The following is a 26,212-nucleotide window of genomic DNA, read 5'->3' as shown; positions in this document are numbered from 1 at the left end:
CAAGAGTAATCCTGGATTATTGTTACTGCAGAGTACCAAAGTATTATACTGCACGAAAAAATATTATGCTATTCTACAGTAATAACAATAGCAATAATACAGTTAGAGCATTACTACTGCAAGAAAGTACTCTAGTATTTTGCAGTAATAATAGTAATAATAGATTTAGTACTATGTGAAAGTACTCTGGTATTGTCCAGAAGGAATATCATTAGACTATTAGTACTGCACAAAGGTACTCTGGTGTTTTCCAATAATAATACAGATAGACTATTAGTAGTGCGCAAAGGCATTCTGGTATTCTCCAATAATAATAATACTGTTGGTACTGCATAAAAATACTCTCATTGGAGAATAACTGTAAAATACTAAAGGACTTTTGTAGCCCTGTTAAGAATATTAAAGTAAGAGTGAGTTTACTGAAGTATTGCTGTAAAGTAGCAGAGCACAGTTTTACAGTACTAACGCTTTACCTGGAATTTTACTGTAGTATAACAGTACTTAAAATAATGCAACTGGAATATTACTTAAAAATACCAGTGGATTATCTATAACCCTATTAAGAGAAATCCAGCCCCAGTGGACTTACTGGTGTTCAGTTATAAAATATCTGAGTCTTTTGTTTCTATGACAAGTACTACAGCTCTTGTGATTCTCCTTTTATGAGTACTACACTAAAGAGTGAGTTTTCTGGAAGTATTGCCTGCATATATTTGTACAGTATCAATAATTTTTTTGGACCATTATGGTAGAATACTAAGACAGATTTTATAGCCTTATTAAGAGGCCTAAGGTGTTTAGCTGAGCATTGTCATAGCATACCAGAGTGATAATATGTATGGTATTAGTATGCATTCTAGTAATGTAACTAGAATATTTCTTATAGAATACCAAAGTATTTTATGCCCTATTAAGTGCACCATGCTGATAGTGAACTTAATAGTGGAATACCAGAGTATTATTGTTCAGTACTATAATAAAGTAATTGGAGTACTGCTCTACAGTACCAGATTGTCTTTAGAGAACCTATAAAGAATACTACAATATTACTGAGCTTTTGTATGGTACCAGTAATCTAACTGGGTATTACAAGAGTACTTTTGCATGGTACTACAATAACTGGACTATTACTCAGGAATACTGAAGTATATTTTGTAGTCCTATTAAGATTGCTACCATACTAGTCATCTTACTGGAGGATTACTTTAAAATATCAGAGTACTGTACCTTTTCTGGCCCTGATTATAATACTGGACTGAAGCATACCAGAGTACATTTTAAAGATCTAAGAATATTTCAGTACCAGTGAGCTTTCTGGGGTATTACTATAAAATACTAGAGTATACTTTGTAGCCCTATGAGAAGTACCACAGTCCTGGCAATATTACTGGAATATTACTGTAGAATACGAGAATACCTTTGCAGCTCTGTTTAGTATTATTCTACCAGTGAGATTGCTGGACTAGTAGTATAATATACCAGAGTATCTTTCATGGCTGTGTTAAGAGTACCAAACTCCTGGTAATCTTATTACTTAAAATACCAACGTACTTTGTAGAGACCTATAAACAGTGAAAATACTAATGATCTTACTGGAGTATTCCCATAGAATACAAGGGTACCTTTTGCACCTCTCTTGAATATTACTGTATCAGTGAGCGTGCTGGAGTATTACCACAGAATACCAGAGTACTTTTTGTAGTCCTTTTAAGGCTACAATAATATGGGTGATCTAACTAGAGTATTACTGTAAAACACCAGAATACCAACTATAGTTCTCCTAACAGTGCCACAGTTCTGGTTGTCTTACTGGAGTATTACAGCAGAAAAGCAAAAAGAATTCTTGGTATCTCTATTAAGAGCATTTATGTTATCAATGAGCTTGTTAGGCTATTACTCCAACATACCAGAGCACCTTCGGTAGTCATAATTAGAATACCACAGTGATAGTATTCTTACTGGAATAGTACTGTAAAATGCCAGAATACCTTTTGTCATCTTAATACCACAGTACTAATATTCTTCCTGGAGTACTACTGCAAAAATACCAGAGTACCTTTTGCAGCTCCATCGCATATCACCACACCAGTGAGCTTGCAGGAGCATTACTGTGCTATACCAGAACACCTTCTTTAATACAATAAAATAATAATAAATAGTAATTAATACTATCACAGTACTTGTATTCTTACTGGAGTATTACTGTGAAGAACCTCAGCACCTTTTTGCAGCTCCATTTATTAATACTGCACCAGAGGGCCGTGTTTTTATTGGCAAGGCATTGCCTCTGACACCTCAACCCACAAACTGGGGTCACCCTGGGGTGCCAGCAGCAGCAAAGGAGGGAGTCCAGGGAAGGGGGGCTCCAGAGAAGGGGGGAGGAGCAAGAGAGGAGAATTGAGGGAACAACTGGTGCACATCTGGCAAGCGGCAACAGGGATGCTTGGGAAGAAGGAGGGACATGTGCCAACGTCTGCTGAACCTGTTGGTCAACATTCTAGGCAGACTAACTGGCTGGATATAAACCGCGTTGGGGTGCACACCCTTTCCTGGCTGGGTGCATCGCCCGGTGGCCTGGCTGCCTCTCTCTCTGGGAGCTTTGGAATCCCCTTTGGGTTTAGTGATTGGTGCCGCTAACAAGCAGAATGGAGGAGCAGCGAACCAAGGCCAGCGGGCTGAGCTGGGCAAGGAGAATGGGGTCCCTGATCCTGCACATTGTGCTGATGGGTAAGAGAGTCCATCTGTCTGAGTGATCTGCTTACAGAGAGGGAGTGGGGAGGAGAGAAGCAGGACTCCTGGGTTCTATCTGCCACTCTGGGAGAGGAGTAGAGTCGGGGCTAGTGGGCTGCAGCGGGGGAGCCAGGATTCCTGGGTTCTATCCCTGGCTCTGGGAAGGGGAGTGGGGTCTAGTGGTTAGACCAGGGGAGGCTGGGAGCCAGGATTCCTGGGTTCTATCCCTGGCTCTGGGAAGGGGAGTGGGGTCTAGTGGTTAGACCAGGGGAGGCTGGGAGCCAGGATTCCTGGGTTCTATCCCTGGCTCTGGGAAGGGGAGTGGGGTCTAGTGATTAGAGCGGGGGCTGGGAGTCAGGACTCCTGGGTTCCTTTCATAGTTCTGTGAGTCAAGGGTGGGATGTGTCCATTTTATCTAAAGTATTCCCTGCACTGTGGCAAATCTGCAGCTTCCTGTTAATTGTTGTTGCTGGTGGAGTTGGTCTAATTAACTTAGGCTTGGTCTACACTAAACCCCCAAATCGAACTAAGGTACGCAACTTCAGCTCACGTAGCTGAAGTTCGAAGTACCTTAGTTCGAACTTACCTCGGTCCACACGCAGCAGGCAGGCTCCCCCGTCGACTCCGCGGTACTCCTCTCGTCTAGCTGGAGTACCGCAGTCGACGGCGAGCACTTCCTGGTTCGACTTATCGCGTCCAGACAAGACGCGATAAGTCGAACCCAGAACTTCGATTGCCAGCCGCCAAACTAGCGGCTGGGTGTAGACATACCCTTACTGCCTTGGCCGAGGGCTAGAGAGACAGGGTCCTGGCAAGTCTGTTAACCTTCTTCTGACTCTGTGTCAGCAGCAATCACTGGTTGCAAAATTGCCATCAATTTGCAGTGTCTGGGTTGTTCAAATGTTTTGGTCAAAAAACTGCAAAATGCTGGGTCAAGTAATTTGTGATGGAAAAATCCATGCTTAAAAAAAAGTTGTGATCCAAAAATTGCCAAGGTCTGGGTTAAAAAATGCCAAATTCTGGGCAGAAAAAATATTTCCGGAGGAAAAAAACAGAAAAATCTGTGTAAAAAAATATTTAAAAATGCACAAATCTGGGTTGAAAGATATTTTCGGTGGAGCAAACATTTGCCCAGAAATACTAAAATTTGGATAACAACAATTGGGATTGAAAGGGGAACTGGTCAAAAAAAATTGGTGGTTTGGGGAAAAAGCAGTAATTTGTCTAAAAAAAACCTGCTAAAAACTGGGTCAAACATTTTGGGGTCAAATACGCAAAAATTGTGGTTGAAAGAGGACCCGGTCCAAAAATGCAAAAATCAAAGCCGTTTAGTGGGGAAAAGAAGCCAAGATTTGTCGAAAAATACTAAACTCTGGGTCAAATGTTTGAGTTGAAAATGTAGCTGGATCCAAAAATGCCATCACCTGGGCAAAAAAAAGGTTTTGTGCAAACATGCAACATGATTTTGGTTAAAATAATGCAAAAAAAAAGTGTATTTTTTTATTTTGGCACAAAAATGGGTTAAATTGTAAGAACTGTCCTAAATCTGTATCCATAGCAAGCGTGCTCCAGTGTGGCTCTTTTCATACCCAATCGAAATCATTTCGTTATTTCTCCGGCCTGTTTCACCTTTTGCTAGCAACCTTCATATTGCGTTTCAAGTCCTCCCTTGTCTATACAACTCCTCCCTAGTTAGAATCACCTGCAGATCTAAGTCAGACTCTGGTTACATGCAAACACTGTGCAGCTGTTTCCCAGCTGCTCCACCCCAGAGGTGGCTGCATTGCGGCCCCGGGCCAGCCATCCTTGTGGGCCTGTTCCCCAGCTGCCCTGCCCAAGATGTGGCTGTCTTTCTCTCAATGTCTGCGTACCCCTCCCCCCATATTTTAAGCCTCTCTCCTAATCAAATGAAGCAGCTGGCACAAACTTTTTAATCCCGTCACATCGGGTACGGCACAGACACACAGGAAGAGACAGTCCCTGCTACAAGCAGAGGACAAGCTACACAGAATCATGCTTCCCATTTTATAGAGGGGGAAACTGAGCCCCAGAGCAAAGCATGGACTTACCCACAGGGAATCTTTAGCAAAACGGGGAATAGAACCCAGGAGTCCTGGCTCCCAGCTCCGTCCCCCACCCCTGCTCTAACCACCAGCCCCCACTCCCCTCCCAGAGCTGGGGAGAGAACCCAGGAGTCCTGGCTCCCAGCCCCCACTGTTCTAACCCACTAGACCCGGGGATAGAACCCAGGAGTCCTGGCTCCCAGCTCCATCCCCCACCCCTGCTATGATCACTAGACCCCACTCCCCTCCCAGAGCTGGGGAGAGAACCCAGGAAGCCTGGCTCCCAGCCCCATCCCCCACCCCTGCTCTGACCACTAGACCCCACTCTCCTCCCAGAGCTGGGGATTGAACCCAGGAGTCCTGACTCACAGCTCCCCCTGCTCTAACCACCAGCCCCCACTTCCCTCCCAGAGCTGGGGATAGAACCCAGGAGTCCTGCCTCTCTCCTGAAGTGCTCCAGAATTATGTGAGGGGAGAAAGTTATCCCGTTGGTCTCTCCTCCATGCCCCTCAGCCAATGCCTGACCTGCCCACACACTCCAGCCGAGTCGTGCCAGGCAAACAGCTCTGCCCGCCAGGACCCCAGCGAGGCCAGGCCTGGAAGATAAGGTGGGCACCGTCTTCCCGAGCGCTCATCCCCCGGCCCCGGGTGCAACCAGCCGGCAGAACTCCATGCCTCAGGGGGAGTTCTACAGCTGGGCTGTTTAATTGGCTAATGAGGGACCGCTGTAATTCTTAATGAGCCACTGCCCGGGCAAGCCTGGCAAAAGGCGACATCATTCATGTGGGCCGTGTGGCTGGAGTAATTGGGTCTCAGGGCACTGGCAGCTGGCTTACACAATGCCAAGGAATGGGAGGGAGGAGACTTGATGACATGATAGATGGGGGGCAGAGATGGGGGCGGGATCCAGGGTAGATGGGCCACTGGGTCTCACCTGGGGTGACAGGGATGGGGGCGGGATACCAGGGTAGATGGGCCTATGGGTCTGACCTGGGGTGGCAGGGATGGGGGCGCAATACCAGGGTAGATGGGCCTATGGGGCTAATCCGGGGCGGCAGGAAGGATTAAGGATGCCGGGGTGTGGCTAGCCCAAAGATGCTGGGCCGGGCCTGTCGCTAGACCTGTTACGACACGAAGGCAGAACCGCATTCCACGGTGCTGGAGCTCCCTGCCTCGATCCTTCACTTCCTTCTCCCTAATCCCGGATAATCGCCACCCCGTAATTAAACATGGGAACATGAAGCCAGCTGTGATGTGCCTGCTCGGCTCCCATCCCGGCCCTGGAATGTGGATCTGCCTCTGGAAGCAGCCGGGGAACAGCCCTAGGGCCGAGACCCTCAATCCCAGGACCGTCACAGCAGGGTGAACCTGAGGCAGGGAGCTGCTCGGAGTGTGACCAACATAGCAGGGCTGTCTGAGTCTGCCGGGACCCTGAGCCGATTGCTCCAAGAAGCCCAAATCAGAGCTGGGTGGGAAACAGTTTCCTGTCCCTCAAATATTTTCCAAAAACTTTTCCCAGCTGAAACATCAAAACCCTGACGATATTAAGGAACTGAAAAAAAATATTTTTCATATTGGGTCAATCAAAGTTTCTTTTTGATTTCCACTTTTTTCTGAACTTTTTTTCTTCCCCTCTCCTTCCCCCCAGCTCATTTCCTTACATTTCAAAAATCAAAATCTGTTTGAGGCAGGAAGTTTTCTGTCCAAAAATGTCCAAATCAAACTTTTTGGCCGGCTCAAAAGACTTTTTTTTTTCCCCCTCAACTTTTTCTCAGCTGGGGAAATTTGGCCAGCCCACCCCTGTTTCGCGAAGAGTTCCCGTTTCGACAAATGGGCATATGTTGATGGGAAAAAAACAAATGTTTCCAACTAACTATTCAAAAGTCGGATGGCAAATAAAAAGAACCCCACATTTTATTATTTTTACAAATCTCTTGATTTTTATGAGCTCATCCTTGCTTGGGGACCTGGCTCTTGATTTTGAACACTTAAGGCCGGCAATGTTTTATTGAATTGGCTATCTATGAAAGGTGGAAGTTAGGAGAGAATGAACATCTGGTGCTGAGATGCAGTCACCTCTGGAGTGGGGAGCTGGGGAACAGCCGCACATGGATGGCTTGACTGGCACTGAGATGCAGCCACTGCCGGTGTGGGGCAGCTGGAGAACAGCCACACACAACACTGCACAGGAATGGCTTGCCCGGTGCTGAGATGCAGACACTTCTGGGGTGGGGCAGCTGGAGAACAGCCACACACAACACTGCACAGGAATGGCTTGCCCGGTGCTGAGATGCAGCCACTGCTGGTGTGGGGCAGCTGGAGAACAGCCACACACAACACTGCACGGGAATGGCTTGCCCGGTGCTGAGATGCAGACACTTCTGGGGTGGGAAAGCCGAGGAACAGCCACACAGCAGTGCCACACAGGGGATGACTCACCTGGTGCTGAGATGTAGTCACCTCTGGGGTGGAATTGGGTAGCGTAGCTGGTCTCTCTGCTGCCCCCTGGTGGTGGACGGGAGAAAGGACCCTAGTGGAATCACTGTTGAGGCTGCTGACTCTGTCTTTTTGCATTTCAGGTGCCCAGCAGAGCGAGGCAAACGGAGGTGAGTCTTGAACCACTCTCAGCAATGCCCACGCCTGGTGCCAGCCCCCCAACAGTAGGGTGGCCAGGTGTCCGGTTTTCGACTGGAACGCCCAGTCAAAAAGGGACCCTGGTGGCTCCGGTCAGCACTGCTGACCAGGCCATTAAAAGTCTGGTTGGTGGCCCAGCGGGGCTAAGGCAGGCTAGTCCCTGCCTGTCCTGGCACCGCGCTGCGCCCAGGAAGTGGCCAGCAGGTCCGGCTCCTAGGCTGGGGAGCCATGGGGCTCCATGCGCTGCCCCCGCCCCGAGCACCAGCTCCACACTCCCATTGGCCGGGAACCGCGGCCAATGGGAGCTGCGGGGGTGGTTCCTGCGGGCGAGAGCAGCACGTGGAGCCTGCTGGCCCCCCGCCTAGGAGCCGGACCTGCTGGCCACTTCCAGGGCGCAGCGCGGTGCCAGGACAGGCAGGGACTGGCCTGCCTTAGCCCCGCTGGGCCGCTGACCGGGAGCCGCCCGAGGTAAGCCAGTGCCTCAACCCCGAGTCCCAACCCCCGCCGCAGCCCTGAGCCCCCCCCAAACCCAGAGCCCCCTCCTGCACCCCAAAACCCTCATCCTCAGCCTCACACCAGAGCCCGCACCCCCAGTCCAGAGCCCTCGCCCCCGCCTGCATCCCAACCCCCTGCCTCAACCTGCAGCTCCCTCTCACACCCTAAACCCCTAATTTCTGGCCCCACCCTGGAGCTCACACCCCCAGTTAGAGCCCTCCCCCCCACACACACTCCAACCCCCTTTCCCAGCCCAGTGAAAGTGAATGAGGGTTAGGGCAAGCGAGCCACTGGGGGAGGGGGAATGTAGTGAGTGGGGGCGGGGCCTCGGGTTAGGGGCCGAGCCTCCGGGAAGGGGCGGGGCTAAGGTGTTTGGTTTTGTGCAATTAGAAAGTTGGCGACCCTACCCAAGAGACCCCAGGGCCAAGCCGATCTCAGCCAGGATCCGACCTTCTGTCCCCTTTCTCGGCAGTCTGCGGGAAGCCTCAGTTGAACCTGAACCGGCTTGTGAAGGGGCAGGACACGGTGCCGGGAGAGTTCCCCTGGCAGGCCAGCATCCAGTGGAAAGGAGTCCACATGTGCGGGGGGTCCCTGATCAACGACGAATGGGTGGTGACGGCCGCGCATTGCTTCTACCAGTGAGTACAGGGGTTCTCCAGCCCCAGCTCTGCCCGTGCCCCTCACTCCCGACCCGCAGCCCCTGCCAGCCCAGCCCTGCCCCCAGCTCTGCCCGTGCCCCTCACTCCCGACCCGCAGCCCCTGCCAGCCCAGCCCTGCCCCCCTTCAGCCCTGCCCGTGCCCCTTACTCCCGACCCGCAGCCCCTGCCAGCCCAGCCCTGCCCCCCTTCAGCCCTGCCCGTGCCCCTCACTCCCGACCCGCAGCCCCTGCCAGCCCAGCCCTGTCCCCCCCCCACAGCTCTGCCGGTGCCCCTCACTCCCGACCCGCAGCCCCTGCCAGCCCAGCCCTGCCCCCTCCCAGCTCTGCCGGTGCCCCTCACTCCCGACCCGCAGCCCCTGCCAGCCCAGCCCTGCCCCCTCCCAGCTCTGCCGGTGCCCCTCACTCCCGACCCGCAGCCCCTGCCAGCCCAGCCCTGCCCCCCCCCAGCCCTGCCGGTGCCCCTCACTCCCGACCCACAGCCCCTGCCAGCCCAGCCCGGCCCCCCCAGCTCTGCCGGTGCCCCTCACTCCTGCCCTGTCACTGATGTGTTTCTCTGCCCCCAACCAGGGTCCGGAACCTGACCCAGTACCGGGTGGTGCTGGGGGCCCACCAACTGCTGAAGCCAGGCCCCAACGCGTGCGCCTGCCCGGTCCGGCGCATCATTGCCAACCCCCGCTACGCTGGGCAGACCACGAGCGGAGACATCGCCCTGATCCAGCTGGCCAGACGGGTGAATTTCACTGACTACATCCTGCCCATCTGCCTCCCGGATGTCTCCGTCAACTTCCCCCCAGGCAAAGTCTGCTGGGTGACCGGCTGGGGCCACGTGCGCTCCTGGGGTAGGTCAGGATGGGACACGCGGGGTGGGCATGGGTCCTTGGGGTAGGTCTAGGGGAATGCGGGTCCAGAGAATGGGAAGGAGTGAGGTCTGGCAGGGGTCAGGCGATCTGGAGTACTAGTGATGGGTGAAAGAAAGAAAGAAAGAAAGAAAGAAAGAAAGAAAGAAAGAAAGAAAAAGGGAATGGATAAGAAAGAAAGAAAGAAAGAAAGAAAGAAAGAAAGAAAGAAAGAGGGAATGGATGAGAAAGAAAGAAAGAAAGAAAGAAAGAGGGAATGGGAAAGAAAGAAAGAACGAAAGAAAGAAAGAGGGAATGGATGAGAAAGAAAGAAAGAAAGAAAGAAAGAAAGAAAGAAAGAAAGAAAGAAATGAAATTAAATAAAAAGAGCAAGTCTGACCCCTAGTGTTAAAAGAGGGGACAAAGAGTGAATTGACGCATTAAAAAAAAAGCAAAGGAAGGAAGAGGCCTAATGTTAAGGGGTGGGACGCACCGAGAGAAGGACAGAGTGTAAAAATGAAAGGATGAGCCCTCGAGTTAAAGACGGGGGGCATGGCAGAGAAAGAGAGAATGAGACAATGAATGAAAGAGTGAAAAAAGCCTTGGACTTAATGGGAGGGCAGCGAGAGAACAAAAGAATGAGAACCCTGTGGTTGCAGGAGGGATAGAGAGAGAAGGGAAGAACAAGGAAATGAAGGAAAGAAAGAAATGAACTGTAGAGTAGGAAGAAAGGGAATGGGGGAACAGGGGAAAAAGAAAGAAAAAGGGAATGGATAAGAAAGAAAGAACTCCTGCGTTAGAGGGGGCTTAGAAAGATCAAATGAGGAAATGAATGGAAGAAAGCGTGGCAGAGCCTTGGGTTTAATGGGCGGGCGGCGGGAGAAGGAACGCCGGAGCAGACAGCGGCAGAACGGCAGGGTGCTCTGGGAAGGGTAGTTCAGCGCTGCCCCCCAGGGGCCAGGCTGAGCCCAGCGCCTCACCACCAGCTCTTGCTACCCCTTGCAGTGGACCTGCCCTCCCCGCAGACCCTGCAGAAGCTGCAAGTCCCCATCATCGACTCCAAGACGTGCAGGAACCTGTACCTCACCAACATGCACAACAGGCCACCGAACAGGAATATCCAGGCTGACATGATCTGTGCCGGTTACGCCGAGGGCATGAGGGATGCCTGCAATGTGAGAGCCCCCAGCCAGAGAACCCAGGAGTCCTGGCTCCCAGCCCCTCCCCATCTCCGCAACTCCCTAGACCCCACTCCCCTCCCAGAGCCGGGGAGAGAACCCAGGAATCCTGGCTCCCAGCCCCCCCTGCTCTAACCACCAGACCCCACTCCCTTCCCAGAGCCAGGGAGAGAACCCAGAAGTCCTGGCTGTCAGCCCAGGGAGCAGGCTGAGGGAATGGGGGGGTGTATAGGCCCAGGGTCCCATCACAGAGCAGGTCACAGCTACTAGACAGGGCCTGGGTTCTGTGCAAGCAATCCCTTTGCAGCATCACAGGGCAACTGTTATCCACCTGCCAAGCCCCACCCCAGAGGTGGCTGCATTTTAGTACTGGGCCAGCCATTCCTTTGTAGCACTGCTGTGTGTATCCAGTTGCCCCACCCCAGAGGTGGCTGCATTTCAGAGCTGCCACCTGCAGAGACCCTCCTGACTGAGATTGGGGCCCCATTGTGCCAGGCACTGCACAGACCCCGACTGAGATCAGGGCCCCATTGTGATTAAGGAAGTCTGTGGCATAGCTCAGAATAGACCCCAAACCCCTGCACTAACCCTTCTCTCTCTCGGCTCCTTAGGGTGACTCTGGTGGCCCTATGGCGTGCATTGTGGGTGATGTCTGGGTGCTGGCCGGAATTGTCAGCTGGGGCGAAGGTTGCGCCATCAAAAACCGCCCTGGAGTGTACAGTCGCCTCACCTCCTACCAAAGCTGGATCCGGGAATATATCCCCAATCTAGAGTTCGTCAAGGAGCCCAAAGGCCGGGAATCCCGTGCTGTGGCAGACATCAAGGAGCAAAAGCACCCTGGCGCTGGCTGGCCCAGCCAGGCTGCCTCTGTCGTTGCCAGCACCCTGCTGCTCTTGGCCTGCCTGCTGCATCTGATTTAAAACCAAGGCGGGTGGACAGAGAAAAAGAGAGAATTCCCCCACTCTTCTGTCAAGCTAAAAGGAAAAGGAAGAAGGAATCTATATCTCTGGTCCAGTCTCCCCAGTGTTGGCTACCTAAAGGCCCTGGGTTTTAGCATTTGGGAAAATATTTTAAACATTTAAAAACTAAGGAAATTCCCAGACAAAAAACTTTGTGAAACACTATAAACGTGTGTACATTCCTCTGCAACTACAGCAAGGGTGCCGTAGTCACAAGGGGGTCAACCAGTTGTTCTAGGTCTCTATCTTCATGTATATATTTAGGACTAGGGAGTTTAAGATGGAACAAAACAACTTTTGCTGATCATTTCATAAATACATGGGGCCCGGCAATCAGCATCTGTTTTTGCAAGGCGGGTGAGATAACTTGGGAGGAGTCACGGAGGTTTTGGCTGAGGGTGAAGCTAATCAAAAATGTTTTGAATGTTGCTAATTTGACAACAACATGTCAACATTTCAGATTTTGACCAGGAAACGATTGATAAGTATTAATGCCATCGGACAAGGCCCGGGGAAGACCTCATCTGGACTCCTGTGCTCAGTTCTGGGCACCCGAGTTAAAGAAAGTGGGACTCAGAGTTGGATAGGTGCAGAAAAGGTCTTCTAAGACGATCAGGGGATTAGGAAGCCGATCTTCTGAGAAGAGACTCAGAGAGACTGGCTTTTTTCACCTAAAAAAACAAAGACTGAGAGGGGAACTGAGTTTGTAAATGTAGAAAATTTGAAAGTTGCAAATTTAGATGAGGAAAATAATAGGAAAAATACTGACATAACTAAATAAAAATGTTTTCAATTCTCCTCTTCCACCACCACCGTCTTTTGACCAGCCATCTGGGTTACAAACCATAAGAATAAGCATTTTGTTTCCTGTTATGGCCAATTTGAAGTGGAAGTCTCTTTCCCTGGGTTGAATGACCCCCTATATAAATTGGAGAGGATATTTGTTGGATTATACTTACAATGGATTAATTGATGGCATTTCTCACATGAACTAGATCTAAAAATCATAAAACACAGATATTTAAGTACTGAGATAATCTGTGTAGCTTTATGGTGTTTCCACTGCAAACTGTGAATGAGCTAGAGCTCAGATGTTTTGATATAAAGGAGTAGTCTGGTAGCTGGACACAACATTGATGGATAAATAGAGGTGTGTTGATAAACATGCCAGAATTACGGGTATTTGTGGAAATGGTTTGAGTTTCCCAGTATTTCAAACATTTAACTTTATTGTGATTTTAAATATTTCAGGCTTTGCAGATGTTTTGTAAGTGAATTGGTTACGGCTTTAACAAAGTTTTTTGTCTGGGAATTTCCTTAGTTTTTGTAATCTACAAAAACTTGATGTCGTTGGTTATTATTTTTCTTCTGATCGAGCGTCTATTTCGCTATCAGAGATGCAGTAGCTTGTTTCACTCACACACAAGTTAATGCAGCATTCCGATATATTGCCACTGGAGCGTATGACTTCTTTGGTCCAGAGATGGTTAGCAGATGGAGGTTGCAAACTCCACCGGCTGTGCCAGTGGGGAACGTAACCTTCTCAACCGCTGTTAATAGACTCCTTCGACCTAGCTGCTTAGACAGGGCATAGTGACTCTGCCGGCAGAATTTCTGGGACCCTTGGGCCAGAGAGATTAGTCTCAGGGAGTTTGCATTCTTAAATGAAGTTTATAAACTCTGCGTCCTTGGGTTGACGTTCTCAGAAGGTTCCAAACGTGGCAGGCGATAACAGGGACAAATGAGTCTCCCCTCTGTGAGTGCCGATCCAGATCCTTCTCACCACTTGTTTAACGAAGGCCCAGATCCTCCAGGGAGCTGAATTTCACTGGGAGCTAGGCACCTAGATACCTTTTCAGGATCTGGGCCGAGGAGTCTGAGCTGAACACCAGAGAAGCCAATGGCTCCTTACCGTTGATTGGGTCTCCAGCTCCACTAAGGGGTGGACAACGGAATTGTCTCAGTTTGCAGCAAGGGTTGGATATCAGGAAAAACTTTCCAGATCTAAGGCTAGTTCAGGGCCAGGACGGGCTCCCTGGGGAGGTGGTGGAGGCCCCATCGCTGGAGGTTTTTAAGAACAGGTTGGGCAAACACCTCTCAGGGAGGGTCTAGGTTGACTTGGCCCTGCCTCAGCGTGGCGGGACTGTACGAGACGACCTCTTGCGACCCCCGTCCCGCCCGCTGCTTCCGTGATAGGCACCTCCCGCCTAGTGAATTGTTCGTAGAGAGGAGCTGGGTTGTTTCTCCACCCTGGGAGCCCACCTCCGAGCCACCAGCCGCGGCTCGCAGGCCTTTTATGTTGTTTAATGCGTCCAACGTGCATTCTGGCTACGCTCAGGCCTGGATTCTTCTTTCTAAGCCAATAAACTCCTTCCAATCCAAATGCAGCCTCTTGGAGCTAATAAGCGAGGGAAATAAAGTGCAGCTGGGAGGCCTCTGTTCCAGACATTCGGGAGAAGGGGGGGGGGCGGGATTCCTGCTTTGCTTTTTGGGGGCTGCCCTTAAAACTGGTCCAATTTGCACAGTAGCTGCAATTCAGAGCAAGCAGAGACGGGCCGTGCAACGCAGCCTAGGTGGGGTGTCTCCGTTGGGGAGCAGACGGGCCGGGGACGATCCTGCCCCGGGCGGGGCGGGGGGCTGGGGGAGGTGGGCCATCTTTATGGCAGCTGGGGGACAAGCTGAAGGCCTCGTTCTAGGGCTGGCCTGATGTTCCCTTCCTGGAGAAGGGAATTCAGAATCCCCTGGGTGCCGGCCAGTTCCCTGCTGCTGATCCAGGTGGGGGATGCAAAGCGGAACACGTGCAGCTGTGCACATCTGGATGTGAGCCACAGACATGCCTCCCCCCGCTCTCCCTGCAAGGCCCGGAGGTGCTGGAAGGGAGGCAAAGGGGCGGGGGTGGGCTGGTTCAGACAGGACCCCGCTGGGTTACTTCCAGCCCTGGGTGAGCTTGCGGCTCCAGCCAGATGCCGCCTGCTCCCACGGTTGAGCTGAAGGCTATATTAAAACCAGAGGAAGTTTAACCCTATAGAGCCTAGGCTTAGGATCCTCTCTTGACCAATAGAACCCAGGAGTCCTGGCTCCCAGCCACCCTCTGCTCTAATCCTTGAGACCCCACTCCCCTCCCAAAGCTGAGAGAGAACCCAGTAGTCCTGGCTCCCAGCCCCCCCCCCCCCCCGATCTAACCACTACATCCACTCCTCTCCCAGAGCTGGGGATAGAACCCAGGAGTCCTGGCTCCCAGCCACCCCCTGCTCTAACCCACTAGACCCCACTCCTCTCCCAGAGCCAGCAAGAGAACCCAGGAGTCCTGGCTCCCAGACCCCCCTGCTCTGACCCACTAGCCCCCACTCCCCTCCAAGAGCTGGGGAGAGAACCCAGGAGTCCTGGCTCCCACACACACCCCCGATCTAACCACTAGCCCCCACTTCCCTCCGAGAGCCGGGGAGAGAATCCAGGAGCCCTGGCTCCCAGCCCCCCCTGCTCTAACCCACTAGCCCCCACTCCCCTCCCCCAGAGCCAGGGAGAGAACCCAGGAGTTCTGAGCCCCAGCTGACCCTCGCAGTCCCCAGAAGGCGCCTCTGTCTCCGCCCCCCATCACCGCTGGCCCAGGCCCATTCACACGTGAGCCTGTGAACGGTGAACAATATGTTCACGCCAAGCCGCCCGGAGGGCGTGGGTGTCCTTAGCTCAGGCCACGGCTGTGATTCCCCCCCCCTTTCATTTCCTGCCAGATGTTGTGTATACACGCAGCCCGTGTGCCACGATTTCGAGCCTGTAAGCTGATCCCCTGCCTTTGGGGGTGTCTGGGGGGCGGGCAGCCGAGCGGAAAACACGGGAAGACGGGAGCAGAGCTAGCTGTGATCCAGGTCAGCTCCGGCCAGACAAGTCAGGGGCTGCGGGCTGGGAGGCGACAGGCAGCACACGGCACCATGGAGGTAACTGGCACCCGGGGCGCTGGGGGGGGGGGGCGGGTTGGAAAGTAGGGGGCCGACAGATCTAAGTGAGAACAGAGGCAGGCCCCTCCGGGTGTGGGATCGCACAAGCGCTCTGCCTCGGCAGATGGGTCTGTCTCGGCTCCGCCGGGTAGCAACGGCTAGAAACGCTCCTTGTCTGGCCAAGCATCTCCTACAGGGCTAGCTAGTGATCCCCAGACCCACCACCCCCGCTTCTCGTCCTTTCTGTCTAGCCATCCCCATGCATACCCCTGCCTGTCTACCTACCTATCCCATAACCCCCTTCTCTTTATCTATCCCATAACCCTCTCCTGTCTACCTATCCCATAACCCCCTCCTCTTTATCTATCCCATAACCCCCTTCTCTCTACCTATCCCATAACCCCCTTCCATCTCCCTATCCCATAATCCCCTTCTCTCTACCTATCCCATAACCCCCTTCTCTTTACCTATCTAGTCCCATAATCCCCTTCTCTCTACTTATCACATAACCCCCTTTTTTATCTATCTACCTAGCTACACCCATAATCCCCTTCTATCTATCCCATAACCCCCCTCTATCTATCTATCTATCTATCTATCTATCTATCTATCTATCTATCTATCTCTTTTTTGGTCGTTTGGGTTCTGTAATTTCCACATCGGAGTGTTGCTCTTTTAACACTTCTGAAAGCATGTTCCACACCCCGTCCCAATCAGATTCTGGAAGGAACTTCAGATTCTTAAACCTTGGGTCAAGTGCTGTAGCGATCTTTAGAAATCTCACATTGGTACCTTCTTTGTGTTTTGTCAATTCTGCAGTGATGGTGTTCGTAAATCAAACAACATGTGCTGGGTCACCACCCGAGACTGCTATAACATTAAATATGGCAGAATGCGGGTAAAACACAGAGCTGGAGACATACAATTCTCCCCCAAGGAGTTCAGTCACAAATTTAATTAATGCATTATTTTTTAACGAGGGTCATCAGCATGGAAGCATGTCCTCCGGAATGGTGGCTGAAGCATGAAGGGGCATACGAATGTTTAGCATATCTGGCATGTAAACACCTTGCAATGCCAGCTAGAAAAGTGCCATGCAAATGCCTGATCTCACTTTCAGGTGACATTGCAAATAATAAGCAAGCAGCATTATTTCCTGTCAATGTAAACAAACTTGTTTGTCTTAGCGATTGGCTGAACAAGAAGTAGGACTGAGTGGACTTGTAGGCTGTGAAGTTTTACATTGTTTTGTTTTTGAGTGCAGTTATATAACAAAAAAATTCTACATTTGTAAATTGCACTTTCACGATAAAGAGATCGCACTTCAGTACTTGTATGAGATGAATTGAAAAACACTATTTCTTTTGTTTGTCATTTTTACAGTGCAAATATTTGTCATCAAAAATAATAATATAAAGTGAGCACTGTACACTTCGTATTCTGTATTGTAATTGAAATCAATATATTTGAAAATGTAGAAAAACATCCAAATATATTCAATAAAGTTCAATTGGTATTCTATTGTTTAACAGTGCGAATAAAACTGTGATTAATCCCAACTGATTTTTTTAATTGCAATAAATTTTTTTGAGTTAATCGCGTGAGTTAACTGCCATTAATCGACAGCCCTAGTTATGTGACCTCTATATTTGGCCCTGGTGCGACCGCTGTATCCAGTTCTGGTACCCACAATCCAAGAAGGATGGGTCAGAGAAGAGCCACGGGAATGATGAACGGATTAGAAACCATCCTTAATAGTGAGAGACTTCAGGAGCTCCGTCTATTTAGCTTAACAAAGAGAAGGTCCAGGGGTGACTTGATCCCAGTCCACAAATACCTACACGGGGAACAAGTATTTATTAATGGGCTCTTCAATCTAGCAGAGAAAGATCTACCACAATCCAATAGCTGGAAGTTGAAGCTAGACAAATTCCGACGGGAAATAAAGCATCAGTTCTTCGCAGGGAGGGGAATTAACCACTGGGAAGTGAACATTTGGAAACTGTGAATTAAAGCGAGGCCATTCTGTGACAGTCAGGGTCCAGCCACCTCAGGGGGAGAACAAGACCCCCCCAGAATAAGCAACTGAGTCAGCTGTTTGTCTACAACATCAATGGATGCCCAGTGGGTCTTTTATGGAAGCGCGTCACGTTCTGAACCGGAGGGTCATGCGGAGCTCTGTAGCCGGGTGATGGTGATGCACGGATGCAGGGATATATGTGACGAAGCTTGTAGCTATACCCATGGTGCCGTGAGTGTCCTTAGTAGACTGAGACCTGGGGGTAATTTCAGTCCTTTGGGGGGAATCTGGAGCTCTGTACCCTGTGATCTCAGAGCCAGGAGAGGGTCTGACTCTGGGGTCCCCCATTTTTACTCTAGATGAAGGTCCCTTCCTCACTCGGTGTCTCTCTCTCTCCGACTGCTACAGGCATCCTGGCTGGTCTATTTCCCGCTGCTCCTCTTCCTTCTGGCGTGGGTGCCCATGACCGATGGCCAAGCCATCAATGCTCAAGGTAAGTCCTATCCCAAGCCCGTTCCCAGCTGAGCGTATCCTGCCCTGTCACCCACTAGTGGCCGGGCGGGACACAGAGGGCCAGGAGGCAACTGCTGCCCCCTAGAGGAGCGATGTGGTGCTGCTAGAGGCAGAGGTGGAGAATTCGATCCCAGCACAGGACATATCGGGGAACAGGGACAGGGTCTGGCTAATGCTCTCTCCGCTGGGCAGCTCAGCAGAAGGTGTGTGCGGACGAATCCTTTCCCCTTGACTGTGAGGATGTCTACGACCAGGGATCGGAGACGGACGGCGTCTATCTGATCTACCCGTCTGGCCCCAACATCCCCGTGCCGGTCTACTGCGACATGACCACGGACGACGGGAAGTGGACGGTGCGTAGCATCGTTAAGAGCCAGGGGTGTGCCCCCCGCCCCGCTCTAGCCACCAGACCCCACTCCCTGCCCAGAGCTGGGGAGAGAACCCAGGAGTCCTGGCTCCCAGCCCCCCTTGCTCTAACCACTCAACCCCACTCCCCTCCCCGAGCTGTGGATAGAACCCAGGAGTCCTGGGTGGGTCCCCTGCCCCGCTCCCCACTGGAGAGATCTGTCCCCAACTGGCTCAGCCCATAGATCCATTATCCATAGAGGTTTCAGGCCATAAGGGACGTGCTGCCGGACCTAACCCAAAGCCCCTCCCCCGGGTGTCTGACACCGTTCTCTCTCCATCATGCCTCCAGGTGTTCCAGAAGCGCTTCAACGGCTCGGTCAGCTTCTTCAGGGGCTGGAACGACTATCGATTCGGGTTCGGCAGGGCCGACAGCGAGTACTGGCTGGGTAGGTGATGGGACACCCCCCACCCGCTCATCCTACCAGTTCTAGCCTCCACCACGCTGCCCCTCCATCCGTCCATCTCTCTGTGCCTATCCACCCCCACATATCTCTTCATCAATCCATCCACCCCCCCATACACCCCCTTCCATCCATCCATCTGTCCACCCTTCTATCCATCCATCAACCCCCATTCCCCTCCATCCGTCCATCTCTCTGTGCCTGTCCACCTGCACCTCATCTAACCTACCATCCACCCCCACATATCTCTTCATCCATCCACCCATCAACCCACCCCCCCTACACCCCCCTCCATCCACCCACATACACCCCTCTATCCATCCATCCACCCTCACCTACACACCCCTCTATCCATCCATCCATCCCTACCTACACACTCATCCATCCATCCCCACCTACTCACTCATCCATCCATCCACCCCCACATGACCTCTATCCATCCACCCCACACACACCGTCCACCCAGCCAGCCATCCTTACACACCCCCTTCCTCCATCCATCCATCCCCACCTACACACCCCTTCATCCATCCATGCACCCCCACATACCCCTCCATCTATTCACCCCCATACAGTCTCCCCAGTTCCCATTCTCTCCCCTCTCTCCTGTGCCTGGCTTCCCTGTTCCAGCCCCACAAGCCACCTAGGCCAGATGCTCTGGTGGATAGCAGCCCCCCAACCCACACACATTCCCCTTACCCCAGCCCCACCCTCCGGGTTAACTCTTTCCCTGCTGGATCCTCACACACGTGCTCCCCCCCCCCCCCGCCCCACCCTGCAGGCCTGCAGAACATCCACCTGCTGACCCTGAAGCGGAAGTATGAGCTGCGGGTGGACCTGGAGGACTTCGAGAACAACACAGCCTGGGCCCAGTACACGGATTTCTCCCTGTCGCCCCAAGCCATCAGCGCCGAGGAGGACGGCTACACCCTGCACGTGGGGGGCTTCACCGATGGAGGGGCAGGTGAGAGAACCCAGGCATCCGGGCATGTGGCCCACCAAGCCCCATGCCCCTCCTGCAGGCAATGATTGAACCCAGGGCTCCTGATTCCCACCTCCCTGCTCTAACCCACCAGACCCCACTCCCCTCCCAGCACCGGGGAGAGAACCCAGGAGTCCTGGCTCCCAGACCCCCCTGCTCTGACCCACTCAACCCCCCTCCGCTCCCAGAGCTGGGGAGAGAACCCAGGAGTCCTGGTTCCCAAACCCCCCTGCTCTGACCCACTCGACCCCACTCCTTTCCCAGAGCTGGGGACAGAACCCAGGAGTCCCGACAATGATGACGGAGTCAATGTTAGTCTCCTCTGAGTCAAAGCTCCACCTGCCCTGCCCCAGAGGTGGCTGCATCTCAGCCCCGAGTGAGCCATCCCCGGGCAGCGTCACTGTGCAGCTGTTCCCCAGCTGCCCTGCCCCAGAGGTGGCTGCATCTCAGTGCTGTGGTTTGTCATCCTGACACTCAGAGCCCTAACACGCCCCCCGCCCCCTGCCCCAACCCACCCCCATCTCTGCTACCTTGTGAGCGCGATCCCACAGCCAACCAAGGCAGAGAGACCCAGGCACGCTGACGCAGTTGCTCGGCAACCCTGAGCTCCGGGGGCATCCCCGGGGCCCTCCTTAATCACCCTCTCGCCATAGACTCACAGAATCATAGAATATCAGGGTTGGAAGGGATCTCAGGAGGTATCTAGTCCAACCCCCTGCTCAAAGCAGGACCAATCCTCAACTAAATCATCCCAGCCAGGGCTTTGTCAGCCAGGCCTTAAAAACCTCTAAGGAAGGAGATTCCACCACCTCCCTAGGGAACCCATTCCAGTGCTTCACCACCCTCCTAGTGAAATAGCGTTTCCTAATATCCAACCTAGACCTCCCCCACTGCAACTTGAGACCATTGCTCCTTGTTCTGTCATCTGGAACTACTGAGAACAGTCTAGATCCATCCTCTTTGGAACCCCCTTCAGGTAGTTGAAAGCAGCTATCAAATCCCCCCTCATTCTTCTCTTCTGCAGACTAAACAATCCCAGTTCCCTCAGCCTCTCCTCATAAGTCATGTGTTCCAGCCCCCTCATCATTTTTGTTGCCCTCCGCTGGACTCTTTCCAATTTTCCAGCCAAAAACCACCGTGGAAACCAAAGGGGCCCATCCCCACCCAGGGCAGGGTGGTCCCCCATCCGTCCGCTCCCCCGGCCGAGACAGAGACGCACCCGTCTAACCCATCCCCTCTTCCCCCACCATATCCAGGCGACTCCTTGTCCTATCACACCGGGCAGAAGTTCTCCACCTTCGACCGCGACCAAGACCTGTACGTGCAGAACTGCGCCGCCCTCTCCTCCGGCGCCTGGTGGTTCAAGAGCTGCCACTTCTCCAACCTCAACGGCTTCTACCTGGGCGGGGCCCACCTCTCCTACGCCAACGGCCTCAACTGGGCCCAGTGGAAAGGCTTCTACTACTCGCTCCGCAAAAGCGAGATGAAGATCCGGCGCATCTGAGCGGTGCGCACCTCCCCCCTCTCCCCGGGAGTGGGGCCAGCGCTCGGTGGAGTTTGGGGGGAAGGGATCGGGGGGGATAAAGGGTGCAGGGTGGCATCAGGACAGAGCCCGGAGGAGCGGGGTGCTGTGGCTCAACGGGCTTTTTATTATATCGGACTGGGGATGTGAGTTTGAATCCCGGCGTGGGTGAAGCGGCACCGCGAGACCAGTGCGGTCTCAGGGGTCGGAGGAGGGGCAGCAGGGGGCTGCGGGTCGGGAGTGAGGGGCACCAGCAAAGCTGTGGGGGGGCAGGGCTGGGTTAGCAGGGGCTGCGGGTCGGGAGTGAGGGGCACCGGCAGGGCTGGGGGGGGCAGGGCTGGGCTGGCAGGGGCTGAGGGTCGGGACTGAGGGGCACCGGCAGAGCTGGGGGGGGGCAGGGCTGGGCTGGCAGAGGGCTGCGGGTTGGGAGTGAGGGGCACCGGCAGGGCTGGGGGGGGCAGGGCGGGGCTGGCAGGGGGCTGTGGGTCGGGAGTGAGGGGCACCAGCTGCGGGAAGGGGGGAGCCCAGAGCTGGGCTAGCAGGGGCCTGCGGGTCAGGAGTGAGGGGCAGGGCAGAGCTGGGGGCAGGGGCCCAGGGCTGGGCTGGCAGGGGGCTGCGGGTCGGGAGTGAGGGGCACCCACCCGAGAGGCTGGCTGCTGCCCCCTTGTGCCCCACTCTCTGTCCCCTAATAAAACTCTGTTCCTTGAGGCTCCACTCTGGCTCGTTGCAGGATGGGGGTAGGGGGAGGATGCTGGGGGACCTAACCCTGATTCCTGCCAGAACACGTGGGGTCCCCCGGTCCTTATTCCACCCCCTGATACTCTCCCCTCCCCCAACTGTTCTTGGAGTGACACCAGGTCTCAGCTCAGTTTGCACCAAAAGGCCCTGCATTGGGGGGTGGGGGGAGCCTGGGGGCACTGCCATCCTAGATGCCTGAGTCCCATCCCCTTATTCCCTGAGGGGGCTGGGGGCACTGCCATCCTAGATGCCTGAGTCCCATCCCCTTATTCCCTGAGGGAGCTGGGGGCACTGCCTTTCCGGACGCCTGGGTCCCATCCCCTTATTCCCTGAGGGGGCTGGGGGCACTGCCATCCCGGACACCTGGGTCCCATCCCCTTATTCCCTGAGGGGGCTGGGGGCACTGCCATCCCGGACGCCTGGGTCCCATCCCCTTATTCCCTGAGGGGGCTGGGGGCACTGCCATCCCGGACGCCTGGGTCCCATCCCTTTATTCCCTGACGGGGCTGGGGGCACTGCCATCCCGGACGCCTGGGTCCCATCCCCTTATTCCCTGAGGGGGCTGGGGGCACTGCCTTTCCGGATGCCTGGGTCCCATCCCCTTATTCCCTGAGGGGGCTGGGGGCACTGCCTTTCCGGACGCCTGGGTCCCATCCCCTTATTCCCTGAGGGGGCTGGGGGCACTGCCTTTCCGGACGCCTGGGTCCCATCCCCTTATTCCCTGAGGGGGCTGGGGGCACTGCCTTTCCGGATGCCTGGGTCCCATCCCCTTATTCCCTGAGGGGGCTGGGGGCACTGCCATCCCGGACGCCTGGGTCCCATCCTTTTATTCCCTGATGGGGCTGGGGGCACTGCCATCCCGGACGCCTGGGTCCCATCCCCTTATTCCCTGAGGGGGCTGGGGGCACTGCCATCCCGGACGCCTGGGTCCCATCCTTTTATTCCCTGATGGGGCTGGGGGCACTGCCATCCCGGACGCCTGGGTCCCATCCCCTTATTCCCTGAGGGGGCTGGGGGCACTGCCTTTCCGGACACCTGGGTCCCATCCCCTTATTCCCTGAGGGGGCTGGGGGCACTGCCTTTCCGGACGCCTGGGTCCCATCCCCTTATTCCCTGAGGGGGCTGGGGGCACTGCCTTTCCGGACGCCTGGGTCCCATCCCCTTATTCCCTGAGGGGGCTGGGGGCACTGCCATCCCGGACGCCTGGGTCCCATCCCCTTATTCCCTGACGGGGCTGGGGGCACTGCCATCCCGGATGCCTGGGTCCCATCCCCTTACTCCCTGACGGGGCTGGGGGCACTGCCATCCCGGACGCCTGGGTCCCATTCTTCATCCCACCACTGGAACCCCCTCCCCCAGCCCCATGTCAGGGTTAGGGGGTTCAAAGACTTGTTAGCCAGGGCAGGGAGAGGGGGGCAGGGGGATGGCCCGGGGCTGTAGGGATGGAGGCATCACAGAGTCATCGCTGGTCACAAGTCTCGACCCCGCCTCTCCCAGTGCCCAGTCCCAGAGGGGCCTGTGACAGACTTTGTCCCACAATGCATTGCAAACTACCCAGCAACCCTTTCTGCACTGAGCTCTCTGGAGAGGCATCACCAGTATCCCACAATGCACTGGTGCGATAGCTCCAAGGGGGTCTGTGCTACCTTTCTCCCACAGTGCACTGCAAATTACCCGGCAGCCCTTGCTGCACTACAGAGAGGCCTCATTGGTATCCCACAATGCATTTCAAATTACCCAGCAGCCCTAGCTACAAGGCCCCATTCCCAGGTTAGCATCACGAGCCTCCCACAATGCACTTGGGCGTTGGCTGTGGGGCTTCATCCCACATTGCACCGCACATTACCCAGCAGCCTTTGCTGCCTTGTCCTGAACAGGGCCGCATTGCGAGCCTCCCACAATGCATTGCAAACCACCCATCAGCCCTTGCTGGGCAGCCACATCCAGGGGACTATCGCTAGCGTCCCACAATGCACTGCATGGCACCGCTCCCTTCCCTACCCCCAGTGGCGTCGTGGGGCTCAGAGCCCTGCCCCCCTCCATGCCATCCTCCCACCAGCCCCCAGGCAAAAAAATCTCACTCCAACTGGGGGAAGGGAACTGACCTGCTCAGGGGGGCAGGGAATAGGACATGGGGCCTTTCCTCTCTAGGGGGCGCAAAATCACAGCGCTAGGTGCTGCACAAACGCCCGTCTGGTCTTCCCTAAAGCAGGCAAAGCTAGAGGGAAGAGACGAAAGAACTGGAAAGTCCCTCGCACCGTCGCGGGGCTCAGATTCCCGGGCAGACACTGGGTGGCATGAACCTGCTCCGCACACACGCTTGCTCACTCATCGGACACCCCACGATTTCCCTGTGCACCGAAGAGCCGCCGGCGGAGCGGGGGAAAGGACCCGGCCAGAGCTGGGTAGAACTTACCACCGCAAAATGCAAATAGCAACAGTAAACAAACAGAGGCGAAACCCTCAGAGCCGGCGCCCCCTGGAGAGAAAAGCCCCCGTCTCCCATTCCCTGCCCCCTTGAGCCAGCCAGTCCCCCCGGACCAGGGCTAGATTTTCCCCCCACTCTTGAGTCATATCCCAGGTTCCTTGCTTGGCACCCGGGCACTGACTTTCCAGTCTAGACCCCAGAAGCCCTGGCTAATCCCGCCGTATGTACCAGTCCCCCCACCCGCCCCCCGCCCGGCCGCGCCTGACCAGACACAGACCCCCGCTGGGAAACAGCCACACATGAGAGGGTCTCGGAATATCATCCACTACATTAGGAGAGACATGAGGGGGAAGGAGGGTGTTGTAGGGGAAGGTGCCCATAGGGGCAGAGCTGAGGAGAGACCCCAGGCGTCCTGGCTCCCAGCCTCAGTGCGGGGGACGGCGAGGCGGGGGTGGTGGCGGGGAGGGCACAGTCCCGGGAGAGCAGGGCCGGGCAGATCTCGGACTGGGCAGGGCTCAGAACAGCTAGTCGGTGTCGGATCCTTCAGCCTCGGCACCTGCTGCTGCACCGGGGCCAGGAATCCAGGGGACCAACCACAAGATGCTTCAGGTCCTGGGATGGGAGCCCAGCTCCTCTTTGTTATTCTTCTTGGTAAGAGAGTCCCTTCCAGCCCCCGCTCTAACCCACCAGCCCCCACCCCCCTCCCAGAGCCGGGGAGAGAACCCAGGAGTCCTGGCTCCCAGCCCCCCATGCTCTAACCCACCAGCCCCCACGCCCCTCCCACAGCAGGGGATAGAACCCAGGAGTCCTGGCTCCCAGTCCCCCCGCTCTAATCCACCAGACCCCACTCCCCTCCCAGAGCTGGGGAGAGAACCCAGGAGTCCTGGCTCCCAGCCCCCCTGCTCTAATCCACCAGCCTCCACTCCCCTCCCAGAGCTGGGGAGAGAACCCAGGAGTCCTGGCTCCCAGCCCCCCATGCTCTAACTACCAGCCCCCACTCCCCTCCCAGAGCTGGGGAGAGAACCCAGGAGTCCTGGCTCCCAGCTCCCCCTGCTCTAACCCACCAGCCCCCACTCCCCTCCCAGAGCCAGGGAGAGAACCCAGGAGTCCTGGCTCCCAGCCCACTTCCCCTCCCCTCGCCCCGCTCTGACCCACCAGACGTGTCTAGACAGCTGCAGTTCCCTGGCTTGCTGAGGTTATACTTGGCTCCCGTCCAGGCCCGGCAGCCAAAACGACCGTTTGAGAGATGAGCTCACTGCACACGGGTCCTGGAGACCCAGAGCCTCAGCCAACAGCTCCGCCGAGCCTCAGCTGGGAGCCCAGCCTGTGTCCCTATGTGCCCCAGGGGGCTGCGGGTCGGCAGTGAGGGGCACCGGCAGAGCTGGGGGGAGCCCAGGGCTGGGCTGGCAGGGGGCTGCGGGTCGGGAGTGAGGGGCACCGGCAGAGCTGGGTGCTGGACAGGAGCAATGGGCCCATCTAGCCCGGCATCCCGCCTCCCTGCTAATCCTGTTCCCTGCTCCCGTTGCCTGTCCCAGGTAAGTATCTGACCCCTCCCCCGATTTCCCCCCCCCTCCCCCCCCCACACACACACATGGCTTTTCTCACCTCCCCGGCTGGCTGCCCCTCATCCCGGTCTCTGGTCTCCCCACAGCCTGTGCCTGCCCCTCCCCCTCAGGCCGGATCGTGGGGGGCGTGGCGGCCATGGAGGGAGC

General features: G+C 54.8%; 2 protein-coding genes and 1 pseudogene across 2 annotated transcripts; 2 read left to right on the top strand and 1 right to left on the bottom strand.

Annotated features, from left to right (window-relative positions):
* The window catches only part of LOC135877976 (RING finger protein 112-like), a 1,138,053-nt pseudogene that overhangs the window by 409,973 nt on the left and 701,868 nt on the right, over positions 1–26,212 (bottom strand).
* LOC135877456 (serine protease 27-like) lies at positions 2,646–11,514 on the top strand. Its single transcript, XM_065402891.1, has 6 exons — positions 2,646–2,727; positions 7,373–7,399; positions 8,395–8,560; positions 9,148–9,419; positions 10,422–10,591; positions 11,206–11,514. Exons 1-6 carry the CDS (start codon positions 2,646–2,648, stop codon positions 11,512–11,514), a joined length of 1,026 nt encoding a protein of 341 aa, XP_065258963.1.
* MFAP4 (microfibril associated protein 4) lies at positions 15,199–21,316 on the top strand. Its single transcript, XM_065402866.1, is given in 7 exon segments — positions 15,199–15,256; positions 15,259–15,488; positions 17,917–18,001; positions 18,214–18,374; positions 18,719–18,815; positions 19,612–19,794; positions 21,069–21,316. Coding segments are annotated over 7 exon segments (1,062 nt in total).

This window comes from Emys orbicularis, chromosome 4 (genome assembly GCF_028017835.1).
Source record: "Emys orbicularis isolate rEmyOrb1 chromosome 4, rEmyOrb1.hap1, whole genome shotgun sequence".
In the NCBI taxonomy this organism is placed as follows: Eukaryota; Metazoa; Chordata; order Testudines; family Emydidae; genus Emys; species Emys orbicularis.
Note: the sequence above shows the minus strand (reverse complement) of the source record. Positions and strands in the feature narration are given on the sequence as shown.